Source organism: Sceloporus occidentalis, unplaced genomic scaffold, assembly GCF_023333645.1.
Source record: "Sceloporus occidentalis isolate IW3139 unplaced genomic scaffold, rSceOcc1.0.p SCAF_7, whole genome shotgun sequence".
Classification (NCBI taxonomy): Eukaryota; Metazoa; Chordata; class Lepidosauria; order Squamata; family Phrynosomatidae; genus Sceloporus; species Sceloporus occidentalis.
The window spans coordinates 37,767,232-37,782,413 of record NW_028316987.1 but is presented as its reverse complement, the minus strand read 5'-3'; the positions used below and the strand labels follow the sequence as shown (position 1 = coordinate 37,782,413).

Sequence of the window (15,182 nt, the reverse complement as noted above, 5' to 3'; positions counted from 1 at the left end):
CTTCAGCATAAATAGAAATATAGCTGTGATGTTTATTAATAAAATGCCTGAGATGGACAAATTGTCTATTTTATTCTTTTTTTCCCCTTGTAGAGTTTGCTGATCAAACAGATGAAGATCAACTAAATGCTTTAGGATTTCAGTTATTAGCTGGGTCTAGAGTCACTTTACTTGCTTCAAAAACATCTCGTGAGTACTCTGATTGACTAACCCTTTTTTGCTTGATGGTGTTGCCACAACAATTTACAATGTGGCTTTTATTTATACTGGATTCTTCAAGAACTGCCCCTAAAACTGGTATTCTATTCTGTTAGTGGGATGAGTTTTTAAAGAATGCCTGGTGCTAATTGGTGTCTTGTATAAAATCCATGTAGAACCAGTGCACAAAGCATTACTTATTTCTTCTCCATCATTAAGGGATTCACATTGGTTGCAGAGTCACACCCTCCACCCTCCTTCTTTCTCCTGAAATCTACCATTCTTCTCCTGATGGCCTTAGCCATGACTCATGCTAAAGAGTAAGGTAGTCATAATATTTTGCATATGAAAGAGTTCAGTCTTAAACTTCACCGTCTCCAAGAGCTGAATTAACAGCACTTGGCTAGATAGATCCATTGACCAGCTTACTACAAGGCAGGTTAATATATTTCATAAGGTATCAGAATTGGATTGATATTAACCACTATTGTGTATCCTATTATATCAGTATAACTCTACTTTTGGAGTCGACATGTCTATAATTATTAGCATTTTAGCCATATTTTATAACACTTTTGTGATTGCTAAGGATATCAGTAATGAAAAATTTCAAAACAAGTTTTGAAAATATGTTTTTTAGATGGTTAGGAAGCATGAAAAAGCAGATTACTTTGAAAGTGTGGGGTTGATTGGGAGTACTTTGAGGACTTCAACTCTTTGCCTCCCAGAGTCCATATGGCCAAGAAGGAGGAATGGCCTCTGCCTACATGAATATACCTCCATACCATCATAACTGAGAACAACTGTAACAATATCATGACAAAATATAGGCCTATGACTCCAACATTGTCATTTTTTCTTTCTCTTTTAACATCTTTGCCAGATGAAGCAGGCACTGGAGCTTCAAAAACTTGCATCATGTATTTTGTACATTTTGGTTGGCCTAATAAAAGTTGCACTGTTTTTTGGATTTTGTATGTTATGGTATTTAACTTTAAACAGTGTGATTAGGCTAGAGATTGAGGATAAGGAGCCCTGGTGCAGTGGTTAAATGCTGGTATTGCAGCTACAACATTGTAAGTTTGATCCTAGAGGTGGTCTTCAAGGTCCACTCAGCCTTCCATCCTTTTGTAGGTCAGTAAAACAAGTGCCCAGCTTGTTGGGGGCAACTGGCTTATACATTGTAAACTGCTTAGGGAATGCTAGTTCACTGATAAGTGGTATAGAAATTTACTTGCTATTGCTATGTTAGTTATTCTTCTTTGTGGTCTCTGAAATTCACACATATGGGTTTATGGTCTCTGAAACGAACACACAGGTTGTTCTGTGCCTGTACAGAGGTACTCAGAATTTTTTACAGTTGCGCTAAATGTTTTGGCAGAAAGTCTTGCATCTACAAAAATGTGTATGTGTATGTGGGATTCCTGCTCCCCCCATCAGCTCCTTTTCATCTGCTAAAGCAGCATGCTGGAAACTTTCCCGCCTTTTCACCTATTTAAGAAATTGCTGAAATTGATCTTTTCTCTACATGTTTTCATCTTTCCCCCCCTGCATCATTTTTAATACCCTTTTTTATTGGTGTCTATTATCCTCTAGGCCAGTTGTTTCCAAACTTTGGTTGTCCTGTTTTGGATTGCAGCTCCCAGAATTCCATGCTATTGGCCAAGCTAGCAGGGGCTTCTGGTAGTTGAAGTCCAAAACACCTGGAGGAGCAAAGTTTGGGAATCACTAATTTAGACTGATGGCCTTAAGAGTGTTCTTTTAAAAGTTTCAGGTTAGGAGAACATTTTTAAAGCAGTAAACTAGGGGGCTTGGGACTAATACTGTTATGTCTTTCATTGCCATCTTCTCTCAAACCTCTCCTTCAGTATCCTGGAATCAGCTATTGTGACCATGAATTCTGCCATAATTAGTACCAGGTTCATCTTGAGCAAAGAAGTCTCCAGGACCTGAGGAGTCACTTTTACTAGGTCATATTATTGGATCAAATAGGAAGAGATCTGATTCTCTCCACCCCTCCACCCCCCTCCCCCAAAAAAGAGGGACATGAAGAAAGAATCTCCTTACAGAACAGCTCAACAATGAAAGAATGTACTATTTGGAACAAGTGGCACTGTTATAAGCTGCAGTGACAGCAGCTCTGTCAGTTCTAACATCCTCACAACCAGTGCATACTTACCTTAGAATACCAAAGATATCCTTTACCTCCTGCAATTCTCACATCTCCCATCTCCCTGTTGGAAAGAACTGACAAGTCTAGGAGCTGCAGAAGGTTAAGTTTGTGGCATACTTTGTAAACATACTTGCTGTACTTCTTTGGATTAGGTTATGAAGCAAGATCCATGGTGAAAAATCTTCCTTTAGAAGAAGCACTGTGGAGAAACTTCCAATGAAATTTGTTGTTGTTGTTGGTACCTTTTGAATTATTGTCTGAAGTCAGTAATGGATTGGATGAGGGAAAATAGACTTAAGCTGAATCCAAACAAAATGGAGGTACTCATGATAGGTAACCCCAATCCGGGTATGGGGATAAGCTCAGCAGTCCTGGACAGGGTCACACTTCCCCTACAGGACTGTGTTCACAGCTTGGGGGTGCTCCTGGACCCGTCACTTCAACTGTCATCTGAGGTGGATGCGACAGCCAGGAGTGCCTGTTATCAGCTTTGGCTGATTTGCCAGATACGACCCTACCTGGAGTCACAGGACCTTGCAATGGTTGTACATGTGCTGGTTACCTCTCGTATCAACTTCTGCAACACGCTCTACATGGTGAAATCCTTGTACCATGTTCGGAAGCTTCAACCAGTGCAAAATATGGCAGCCAGATTGGTCGCAGGGAAATCTAGGTTTGACCAAATTACACCTATCTTAAAATCTTTACACTGGCTGCCTGTCAGCTTCCGGGCACAATACAAGGTGTTGGTTATTACAGTGGACCCTTGTTATACACTGGGGTTTGATTCCAAGATCCCCCGTGGATAACAAAATCCGTGGATGCTCAAGTCCCATTAAATATAGCAAAATGGTGCCCTTTATAAAAAATGAAAAATCAAGGTTTGATATTAGAAATTTATACTTATTTGAACATTTTTAAACCGTGGATGCTTGAATCAGTGTATAAAAAATTCATGTATAGGAAGGGCCGGCTGTACCTACAAAGCCCTACATGGCTTGGGTCGAGTTTGCTTGAAGGAACGCCTGCTCCCATATAACCCTTTCCGCTCACTCAGGTCCTCCAGGAGGAACTTACTGCAGCCAGGAAAAACTAGACTTGTGTTGACTTCCCAGAGGGCCTTTTCAGCTGCTACTCCAAAAATCTGGAATAACTTGCTGGAGGAGGTTTGTCAGATCACATCTCTTGACGCTCTTAAAAAGGCGATAAAAACGATCCTCTTCCGGTAGGCCTTTCCAGACTAACCTCTCCTGAAACAGAATTGACCGCCCATGTTAATCCTCCCCCCCTCATTATTGCCCGTTATTGTCATATTGCTGTCACTTCTTGTTATTATTTTGTATTGATGGAGGGAGGGTAGAAGGGTGGGGGTTTTCAGGGACTTTTTCCTTATTTTTTTCTGTGACTTTGTATTTGAAATTTTCCTTGCTGTTACCTGCCTCAATCCTCAAACGGTGGGATACAAATAAATAAATAAATAAATAAATAAATATTATTATTATTATTATTATTACCTTCAAGTCATTTCTGATTTATGGCGACTCTAAGACAACCATATGATGGAGTTTTCTTGGCAAGATTTATTCAGATGGGATTTGCTATTGTTTTTCCTTGAGGCTGAGAGCATGTGACTTCCCAAGGTCACCCAGTGAGTTTCATGGCCAAGCTGTGAATCATGGCCACCCCGGTCTCTAGAGTCACAGTCCAATACTCAAACCACGTAGCCATTGTGTGTTTTGATGTTATTTTAACAATTTTATTTATTTATTTATTTATTTATTTATTTATTTATTTAAAAACCCATGTAGCCAGAAAATAATTAAAGTTAAGTGGCACCACATTAATGTTGATAACTACACAGTGTTGTCAGTGCTGGTATCAAATATCATCTGCTTGGCAACAAGCCCAATCCTGTTTTAATCATTGAACTGAACTGCAATCACAGCTACCATATTTAAAAGGCTTGACAGCAAAGGAGGTGTCATTTATCTTCTTATAAAAGAAAGAGGCGTTGACCATTTTTCCCAAGGTGTGGACTTCCATCATTCTTTGATGCTATGCCATCAGTTCCAGTGATCTGCCTCCACTCATTAGATTCTGCTCAATGCTTCCATCTATTATACTTCATGACAAAATTATCACAATTCTGTGAAAAGCTGCAATAAAGTCTTGTCTCATCCCAACCTCTTGTATTTCATGGTACTGAAGTATGGAGGCTTATATCTGGTTCTGGATCTTTGAGATGTCATCATAGTGATTTTTTTTAAATATAAACAGCATAAATTCCATTTTACCACTTCTAAAGACATGGGATTGGTTCACAACAGTCAGTCTATGAGAAAAATGCTTTCACATCCAATCAGATGATTGCTTCGTCACTTTGTGTGATTTTCTCATTCTTGCATAGCATATAAATTCAGGATATTGTCTTTTGGCCTTATAGCACCATCAATAATATTTACAAAGTGTACGGCAGTGGCTGCTGCACATCTGTTGACAAAATAGGAATCTGTCTGTACATTGATGATTGGCTATTGGTGAACACTACTTCTGTTGCAATGAGATCACATGACTCACTAGAAAGCATGGTAAAAAAGAAAGTCATTAGGAAAAGAAGACAACTGCATTACAAGTGGATTAATCCAGAAAGCCATACCCCCGAATTTGCATGAACAGCATTCTTGAGTGACATCTTTCTGTAAGAACTGTTACATAGCATAGCCGTCAGCCTTTATTGATACTACCAATGAGGTGTCAAGAAAGGCAGCAACACACATTTTAGTGAAAAGGTACTCTCTTCTGTTCTTCAGTGACACTTATCCTTGTCATCCAGTCAGCTGAGCTTTGTATTCAGCTAAGTTTGTGAGTCACAAAGACCTTGAGGAAGAGCAGGCTGTGTCCCTATAACTGTGGTTCTTCAAGTTGTCATCTGTGAACTCAGCCCACTTTTCTCACCCCTGAGATTGTCTCTTCTTCTTCTTCTTCTTCTTTTAGTTTGTTTTTTTAGGGTGCTGCAGGTTACTTGGAACTCAAAGAGAAAAAGCTGGACTCCGGCTTAGCCATATGTAATGGTGTGGGAGAAGGTTACCACCAAAACACTTAGTTTCTTAACAGCTCTACACTGGCATTGACCAACTCACATACTCAAGTTCATAGGTGATCACTTGAAGAACCACAATTACAGGTAAGCAACCTGTTATTTTCCTTCCTTCCATTCTTCCTTTCCTGCTCTGCCATTTCCATCTTCTTCTCAGTATTGATGTTGTTACATTTATAGATTTTGTTATTCACTGCTGTCAAATCAACTTTATCTTATGTTGAACACATAGGTGAGACCACCAAATCACCCTAATCATCAACAGCCCTGCTCAGGTTTTGCAGATTCAGGGCTGTGGTTTCCTTGATTGAGTCTATCCATCTGGAATGCAGTCTTTCTCTTTTTCTACTGCCTTCTATCTTACCAAGCATTATTGTCTTTTCTAGGGACTCATGTTTACTCATGATACAGCCAAAGTATGACAGTCTAGTAATCTTGGCTTTTAGGGAGAGTTTAGGCTTAATTACTCTAGGACCCATTTATTGGTTTTTTGTCAGTCCACAGCATCGATAGAACTCTTCTCCAGCATTACAGTTTTCTTCCTATCAGCTTTCTTCACTGTCCAGCTTTCACAATACTGTCATAACTCATTCTCTAGAGTCTGACAGTTCAGAGGGAGAGAAAGTATATTGCTAGGAATCTGTAGCTTCTGGTAAAGAAATTCCCTCAGAGTCCAAGCAGCCAGAGACCGAGGTAGTGGGGGACCCTGCTCCCTAACAGGAGATGGCTGAGACTGAAGACAACATGCCCCATCATTTGTTGACTGGCAAAGAGAGCATCTCAAAGCCTATTAAATCAAAGAGGTTAATTAATTAATCCCAGGTGTTATTGAGATAGCTGGCCATAAATCTCCCAGCAGTGTCTTCCTCTGTGTCTTCCTTTTTCTCTTATATTAGAATTCCTAACTTGTTAATGACTCCTGAACCAACAACCACCCTCGCTCTTCATCTTGTTGGATAACCTGTGACAGACTTTGAATTGACTGGGTAACCACTTGTGCATCCTAATTTCCTGCTCTGCAGGACACTTGTTGACTGGAGCATAGGACACGTACATAGAAATGGGAAATATGATAGCATGGACAATCCTTAGTTTAGTATTCAGTGATATGTCTTTACACTTTAGGAGCTTATCTAGTTCTTTCATAGTTGCCCTCCCAAGTCCTAGTCTTCTGGTTGCTTTCTTTTTCAAATAAATAAATAAATGTGTTTTTAGGTTTTCCAACATTGAGAAGTTTTTAAATAAAAACACATCATACATTCCTTATACAAATCATCTAACAACACAGATACAATAGACAAATACCAACAGTCCAAGAACAAAAACCACGTACAATTGCATTAATCTACTTCCTTTCCTTTTACTTAGCATTCAGCTTATGCTGAAAGCTGCACAATAGAAGAAAAAATGGTGCATGCACCGCGCATCATGCATGAACCCCATTATATCCAATGGGGCTCGAGCATACATGCTATTTGCCTTATGCGGGGTGTGTGTGCACTGTACTTGGGTTTCTTCCTTGAAACACTCCTACTTTATTCTAATGCATTAATCTACTTCCTTTCCTTTTACTTAGCATTCAGCTTATGCTGAAAGCTGCACAATAGAAGAAAAAATGGTGCATGTACCGCGCATCATGCATGAACCCCATTATATCCAATGGGGCTCGAGCATACATGCTATTTGCCTTATGCGGGGGGTGTGTGCACTGTACTTGGGTTTCTTCCTTGAAACACTCCTACTTTATTCTAATGCTACTAACTGAAATTCCCATTTTCATTTTTTTATCTTACTATTAGAGTTGATTTCATATTCTTGATGAACCACCCCATTTTTGATTTAAGTATATCTTCTCGATATTCCAGTATTTTTTTACTTTTACCAAATTGCTGTCACTTATCAATTTGGATCATAATAATACTGATAAATTTAACAATTTAAAATAAGTTACAAGAATGTAAAATCATGTTGTTGTTACTGTTGTTAAATGCCATCAAATTGACTTCGACTTATGATGACTTTATGAATGAGAGACCTCCAAGTCACTCTATCAGCATCAGTCCTGCTCAGGTCTTGCAGACTCAGGGCTGGCTGTGGCCTTCTTGATAGAATCTACCCATCTGGAATGCAGTCTTTCTCTTTTCCTATTGCCTTCTACCTTCTCAAGCATTATTGCTTTTTTAGGGAGTCATGTCTTCTTGTGACATGGCCAAAGTATGACAGTCTCAGTTTAGTCATCTTGGCTTCTAGGGAGAGATAGGCTTGATTTGTTCTAGGACCCATTTATTGGTCTTTTTAGCAGACCACAGTAACCATAGAACTCTTCTCCAGCATTACATTTCCAGTAGGTTTTCTCCCAGCCAGCTTTCTTCACTGTCCAGTTTTCACAACCATATATAGAAATAGGAAATAAGATGGCATGGACCCTCCTAACTTTACTATTCAATAATATGCTAAAATACAATCCTGTCTAATGCCTCTGGTCATACAAAATTCCTTGGATAGTTGGCCATGGCTCCCATATCTCACTTGGAGCCTGCTGTTGTTATAGAGGGTCCTGGTAAGGTTTTAAAAAGCCCACTATCTTCCACATGACTATACAATTTATCCCACAGTTTGAGTCTAGGGACAGAGTCAAAGGCTGACTTCAGATCCAGAAATGCAACAAACAATTTGCTCTTTAAATGTTTTAGGTATTTCTCCGCTAAGTGATAAAGAGTTGAACAGTGATCCATGGCAGAACAATCTTTCCTGAAAGCTACTTTAACTTCTGAAAGGCTTCTTGGCCTTTTGGCTAAGATCAAGTGTAGTGGTTCTGAATCTATTTCTGTCCTTAACTGCTCAAAGAGTTTTGCCTGTCAGCCATTGAGGCCTCTCTCTTTCTCTGACTACAGATATGACAGTGACAGTGTCACTGGCTTCATTCCAGAGTTCTTTTTGCTCCCAGTCAATTAGGCTTAATATTGCAAATTACTTTTTTCCTCATTATCTTTACATTCTATGAGGATGTTCTTCAGGATATATTTCAGCATGATAGTTTAATATTCTTCTTTAGCTTTATTCTAATTTTTGATATTAGTAGTTCATGGTCTGTGCCACAGTCTGTTCCTGGTCTTCTTTTTGCAGAGAGAAAGGAGTGTTTCCATCTTTTGCTTTCAAATATGTGATCTATTTGATTTCTATATTGACCATCAGATAACATCCATATATACAGTTACTTCTTGGGTTGCTTGAGGAATGTATTTGCAATTTACGTACAAACTATTAACTTGGCATAATTCACTCAGTTGGTCTCCTGCTTCATTTCTTGATCCTAGGCCAATTTTTCACATGATCTTTGATTCTGTTCTGGTTCCTATTATATCGACTTCGTTGTTAACTACCATCTAGTCAACCTCGACTCTTGGTGACTCTGTGGATGAGACATCTCCAGCACTTCCTGCCCTCCACTGCTCTGCTTCAGTCTTGTAAATTCATACCAGTGACCTTCCTAATAGGTCACATCTAGAGGGTGTGCCTCTCTTTCTTCATCCCTCCACCTTTCATAGCATTATTGTATTTTCTAATGCTTTCTCATGATGTGTCCAAAGTACAACAGCTTCAGTTTGATCATCTTGGCTTCTAGGGAGATTTCAGGCTTAATCTGTTCAAGGGCCTATTTGTTCATCTTTTTGTTAATCCGTAGTATCCTTATCAGTCTTCTCCAGCACCATATATCAAATGAATTGATTTTCTTCTTAATCTGCTTTCTTCACTGTCCAGCTCTTGCATCTGTGCATGGTAATGAGGATTACAGTGGCTTGTACGATCCTAACTTTAGTGCTCAATTGTATGTCTTTACTCTTTAGGATCTTTTCTAGTTCTTCTGTAGCTGACCTTCCCTTTGTCTTCTGATTTCTTGACTGCAGTCTTCTTCCTGGTCATGTTTGTTCCAAGGTATGGGGACTTTATAAATATTTCTGTTTTCTCATTGCATTGGTTGAATTCCACATAGTTCCTTGGTGGTTGTTATTTTTTCGTTGTATTCAGCATCAAGCCTTACTTTTGCACTTTCTTCTCCTTCCTTAATAATTTTCCCCAGATCTCTGATGTTTTCTACTGGTTGTATAGAATCATCTGTATATCTTAGATTCTTGATATTTTTTTCCTTAGATTGTTGATATCTTTACTCCTCCTTTTTCTGAGTCTAAATCTGGTCTTATGCTTATGTACATAACTTTCTTCATCAGTTAATCTTCAAATGTAATGTGTCATACAACCATGCAAACCACTGTTTGAGAAATATAGGCGGGTTACAGACTGCCGAAATGCGGCAGTCTGCTGCCGCCGCTTGCAGTGTTCAGGAGCCGCAGCGCCCAAACTGCGCGACTCCCGGACGCTTCGCGCTCCTTCCTGGGCCCCAGAAAAGATGCCACGAGGCGCTAGTCGCACACTCGTGGCGTTACTTCTGGGGTGCGACGTGCGGACGCACAGCGTCTGCTACGTTAATATGGTGGCGGCAGTGTGGAATGGCCACTGCCATTTGTCACGGACTCTGTCCGTGATAGGGTTAGGGTCATCTGGAAGAGACGCCCCTTTTTCAAAATGGGACATCCTAAGGACGTCCCTTATGGCGGTCTGTAACCCGCCATAATTTCAGAGTTTGACTGAGCAAATGCCGTGGTTGTGAGTTTTGAAGCTTGTCCTTTTTGTTTTAATATTTTTATAAAATGTTTCTAGACAGTAAGTTAATTAGTTTTAAAATTATAGTATTTTCTCAGTGTTCGTTATAAAAATAAAAGAATTAGAATTTCCAACAAAGTATGGGATTTGGAACTGTCTAATGTTCAAAGCCCTCTGTTCTGGTTCTGGAGGTTCTAGAGATGCTGTGTAGTTTTGGTGTCTTGCGAACTTTCTTCTGTTGGCACTGATGTCAACAAGCCTCGAACAGTAAAAGACTTTAGTATCTTTCAGCATAAATCCTTGGATGAAAAACATCTGGAAGAGTAGTTATTTTGTCACTCTTTTGGTATCAATTAGTTTACTTTTACAGGGTTCATTTCTGTTTGTTTTTGGTTGTGTGAGCATTCTTTGAGTGTTGTAAGATAATTTTTAATATTGTTTAAGTTGACAGTAAAAGGTTTTAAACAGATGAAATAACTAGAACATTCCATAACAAGAATCTGGGAAGATTTATATATATATTTATAAATAGTTTTACATATGAGCTAAAATTAGAATTGGCTATTTGGATTTTTATTTTAGAGAAGTGGTAACTCAGCCTATGTACATGTGTGAACAGTATCTCAGCTAATGGAAACTAATGTCAATTAAGGAAGCGGTTTTTTTTAAGATATCCCACAGAAAGCTGTGGCTATCGGAAGTGTACTTTAGCCTTTTAGCTTTATTTTCCTTGTCTTTGTGAATCTTTCTTTCCACCAATCCCTTCCTTCATTTTAGCTGTCGATGCATAGATCTGCCATAATGCTTCTTACTTTCACCAATGTAAGTTTTCCCTCACTAATTCTGCTTGAAACATGTGATAGAGATGCATCTGGCATCATACCACCAATAGGTTGCAATCCTAAACACACTTACCCAAAAATTAATGCCAGTGACCTCTAAGTAGCTTGGTTATGCCTAGAATTAAATAGGATTCAGTCTACATCAGGGGTGGGACTTGTGCATCCCTCTGGGTGTTCTTGGATTTCAGTACCCAGCTACACTAGCCAACTTAAATAAGGCTGAAGAAGGTTTGAAGCCCTAGTTCAACAACATATGAGTATGGAAGATGAAATAGTTCCCATTCCAGATCTACATATTTATCTGACTCTTTTCTGCTTGTGATTTTCAATAACACAGTATATATTGTTGAATTTTACACTACTTTTTATGGCTCTGTTTAATAGTTCCTTTGGAAATGAATTGCGTATCCTACTACTCTTCACTGCCCCCATTTTGTACAGCCATAAATAATGAGTGCAGGGCAGATGTAGATATATCCCACCCTTCCTTAAATGCATCCAAAACAAAAGATTGCAGTGTGTCTTCAAGCTTTGAGAGGAATGCTGCTGTTTAGGAACCATCCATCTTGGAACAGATACTTGACCAGTTCAGGTGCCATTTTGGGGAGGGGAAAATGAAAGTGTGGTCCATTTCCCCCAACCTTGTGCTGCTGGGCCTGCCAGAGACCCTAGAACGCTGCTGCCATTAAAAGTAGACAGTACAGAGGTAGATGAGAAGGCAGCTTTCCATGCTTCTGTTTCTCTTATAGCAATACTGTGTCTATATAACTCTTTGTGTGTGTGTGTGTTTGATTCTGAGATTGGGAAAGGTGTATTTTTCTCACTTTTTTCCTCCTGAAATATTTTTGTATATTTAGTGAAAGGAGAGTGCTAACAGCATACATTGCTCCAGAGTTCTCATCTTCCTCTTCATGGTAATTAATGGAAACTTCAGTGGCTTGGATAGGCTAACTCCAAAGCTGCAAAATTCCTGAAAACTTAACAGGCACCTGTTAATCCATTTTTTGAAAACATCTATTTCGTTTACTTTGCAAATGGAATACTTTTGTATATCTGGTGGACCCCTCAGATATATAGAAACATTAATTTGTTCTGAGGTGGGCCTGTTTCACTTTCAAACTTTTAAATATTTGGCTATTAAAGTTAGCCTCTAGAGGGAATCATGTAAGAAAGGTGGTTTATAGAGAGTGTCCAAACCAGAAAACTATCCAAGATCAGACCAATTGAGAATCCAAAGAATCCCAAAACAGACAAAAAGAACTTCAAAACAACCCTGAAATTTCACATAACTCTTAATAATAAACTTTGATGTTTATTAAGATGAGGAGAAAGATATAAATGTTTCTTACACAATATAAAAAGCTATGTAAATATATGACATAAAATCTGTAATTTAAATTAGATATTGCATGTAGTAATAACTTTTATTTAATGCAAGATAGAGTACTGTAAATCATTGCTAGGATGGGTGGTTTCTGAACAGGTACTTGCCTTAATGACATTTGTGAGAACAACATGTCTCCTACAGAGAAGCCAAACAGGAATCCTCCAACATCTCCTTCTGGAATTTATCATCTAGGAAGGAAAGAAGCTACTGTAAAACATCATCTGAAGTCCCATCCCAGTAAGGGAGCCCAGAAAGATACTATAGTTGATGCTATTGAAAGCCACTGAGAGACCTGGTAGAACCAACAGGGACAAAATCTCTGTCTAGTTCCCATCAAAGGTCATCTCCTGTTTGGGAATGCAGCCAAGAATGCCGATAGCTGCTCACACAGGTTTGTGAAGGTTTAAGGCAAAGCAAAAGTCCTTTGCAACAAAGAGAAATAAAACAAAGTTCCAAAGTACCAATTCAAGGTCCAGCCAGAGAATGGTCAAGCAGTCCGAGGTCTTGGATTCCAAAAAGGCAGGTTTAAAGAGGCAGTCCAAAGGTCAAGTGTTCCAGGTAGTCAAGATGAGTTAGCAATCCAAATGCCAAGGGTTCAGGCCAAGAAGACAAAGAGAGACAGAGATGAATGTGCTTTCACCAGGAAACTCAGATAATCTCTGACAATGAGCCTGGCGTCCTTTACCTGTTTATATTCCCATGTTTCATGAGCACAGATGTTTGCTGATTAGAGAGCATTTTTCATAAACCTCCTTGATCTGCAGAAGCACACCTTTTTAGACCTTCTCTGGCTAAGGTAGGTATGTTGACCTCCTCCTCCTCCTCCTCCTCTCCTGTGTCTGGAATCTCTGCTGCCGGGAGGCTTGGTTGCTGAGCCTCCTGACAGGCCAAAGACTCTGCTGGAGCTGGCAGGGTAGGCTCAGCCTCAAACTGGGACTCTACACCTCATCCTCCGAGTCCTCAGCCTGGTTGGGCATGACATCTCTCAAGGTTACCAAAGCAGTCTCTGTTCCATATCCAGGCCTCAAACCAGATTGAAATGAATCTAGATGATCCATCTCATTCAGATTTCTTTCCCAATAAATTCTTAACAATTTTTGTTTACTGTCAAAACTGAGTATGCTTTCTGTTCTCCAGAAAGTATTTCTTAAAAGTGCTTTGTATATACAGTGGACCCTTGCTTTACATGGGGGATCCGTTTTGGATCCCCCCCATATAAAGTGAATTTAGTGGGGTGCTCTCCCATGCACGGCGTGGCACATACGCCATTCATCTAAGTGGGGCTTCCTGTCTGCGTGACCTTACGTCCTCATATGGGAAACCCGTGTATGGGGCAAGCTGACTGTAAAAGTTTATGGAAAAATTAAATTTGAGAGGAGCTCTTATTCACTGGAACATACCTATTTTCATAATCTTAGGAGTATGGGAAATACAAGCAAGAATTGTTTGCCTTTTTAACAAGATTGTGAAATAAAAAGCTTTCATTTATATATTGTTAAATATTTTCCAGTTTTCTTTAGGTTTATAATTCTATGAAATGTATCATCCATTTTATCTTTAGATACTGCTGAAAAAGAGCTCTCTGTACACTTTTGAAACTAGTGGTGACCTCAGCCCCCTCCCAAACTCCTAATTTTGGGTAAGGGGCACTCCAAAGTTTTGTTTTAAAAAATCCAGTCATTATGGTAGAAGTATATCTAGAAATAATGAAAATAAGGTTGGATGATATTATTAACAGATGTTTTTTCTTATTTTAAAAGGACATGTTTTTAAATAAAACCTGCCTTTTTTCTTGTACACTGTAAATAGAATTTGTCATTGTCCCATCAATGAATTGCATTTTCTGGGAATTATGCCAGTAGAAATGCTATTCAATCTTAGATTACTAATCTTATAAAATTGTTTAATGTTCTAAACCTCTGCTTTTGGTCAGGGGAGGGTGTTTGGCAAAACATCTAACAAGCAGAACTTTATTTTTAAAAATCTGTATGCTTTTTTTTATTCCTACCCCTTACTATTCCTCAGAACTGCATGGAAATGTATTGAATGAATAAACCTAAATACAGTATTTTCAAAAATGCCTTGCGATCACTATTATTTTATAGCTAGTTATTTCTGTGACCTCTTTCAACTAGTGGCTAATGCACATGTTGCCTTAAATACACATACAGTCCTTGATCGATTTGAAAATGATATGGTAGAAAGTGTAAGTGTTGCGTTATTCAGTTATTAGCAAAATTATTCATCCACCTACCTTTCAGTTTTCAAATGAAATCTTCTGTTTTCAAGATATTTCAAAATGATCTCTTTTTCAGAGATAATAAAGCAATCCATTTAAGATGTTTACAGAGGATGGCTGTGATGTTATACCAGATTTCTTCTGATCTAGTGAAAATTGTGTTTGACATGGACATTTAGGATAAAACATAAAAAGCCACAGGACACATTCATTTATAGTTGCGATGAATTTAAAAAAAGTTGTCCCAAACCTCACTGTTAAAACCCAGTGCACAATTGCTATCCAAGATTCGGTAATTTTGAATATCCGCTCCCATTTCATCAATTTTTCCATCAGTGGAAGGGAAACATCATGTTATTTGCTCTTATAGCCAGCATGAGATTTGCAGCAGCACTCAGTTGTGGGAACAGTTATGATTTAGTCATTTTGTTCCTGCCTCTATTTGAAAGTGTGGGCTTTTGTTGTCTTTTCCCACTTTCCTGTCCCCACTCTTCTCTCTTGAAGGAAAAGAACTTTTTATGTGACTGGAAGCATTTGTAATGAAGATAAAAAAGATGAATCTCCTAGCATGTCTGGGAATTAAT

At 38.8% G+C, this 15,182-nt stretch overlaps 1 protein-coding gene across 2 annotated transcripts in view; it reads left to right on the top strand.

Annotated features, from left to right (window-relative positions):
• Nucleotides 1-15,182, top strand: part of BBS9 (Bardet-Biedl syndrome 9) — a 259,252-nt gene that overhangs the window by 68,240 nt on the left and 175,830 nt on the right. For both annotated transcript variants that reach the window (XM_089532607.1, XM_089532608.1), the window contains exon 17: nt 94-189. In XM_089532607.1, the coding sequence (XP_089388733.1) occupies nt 94-189 (96 nt within the window). The remainder of the gene's footprint in view (nt 1-93; nt 190-15,182) is intronic.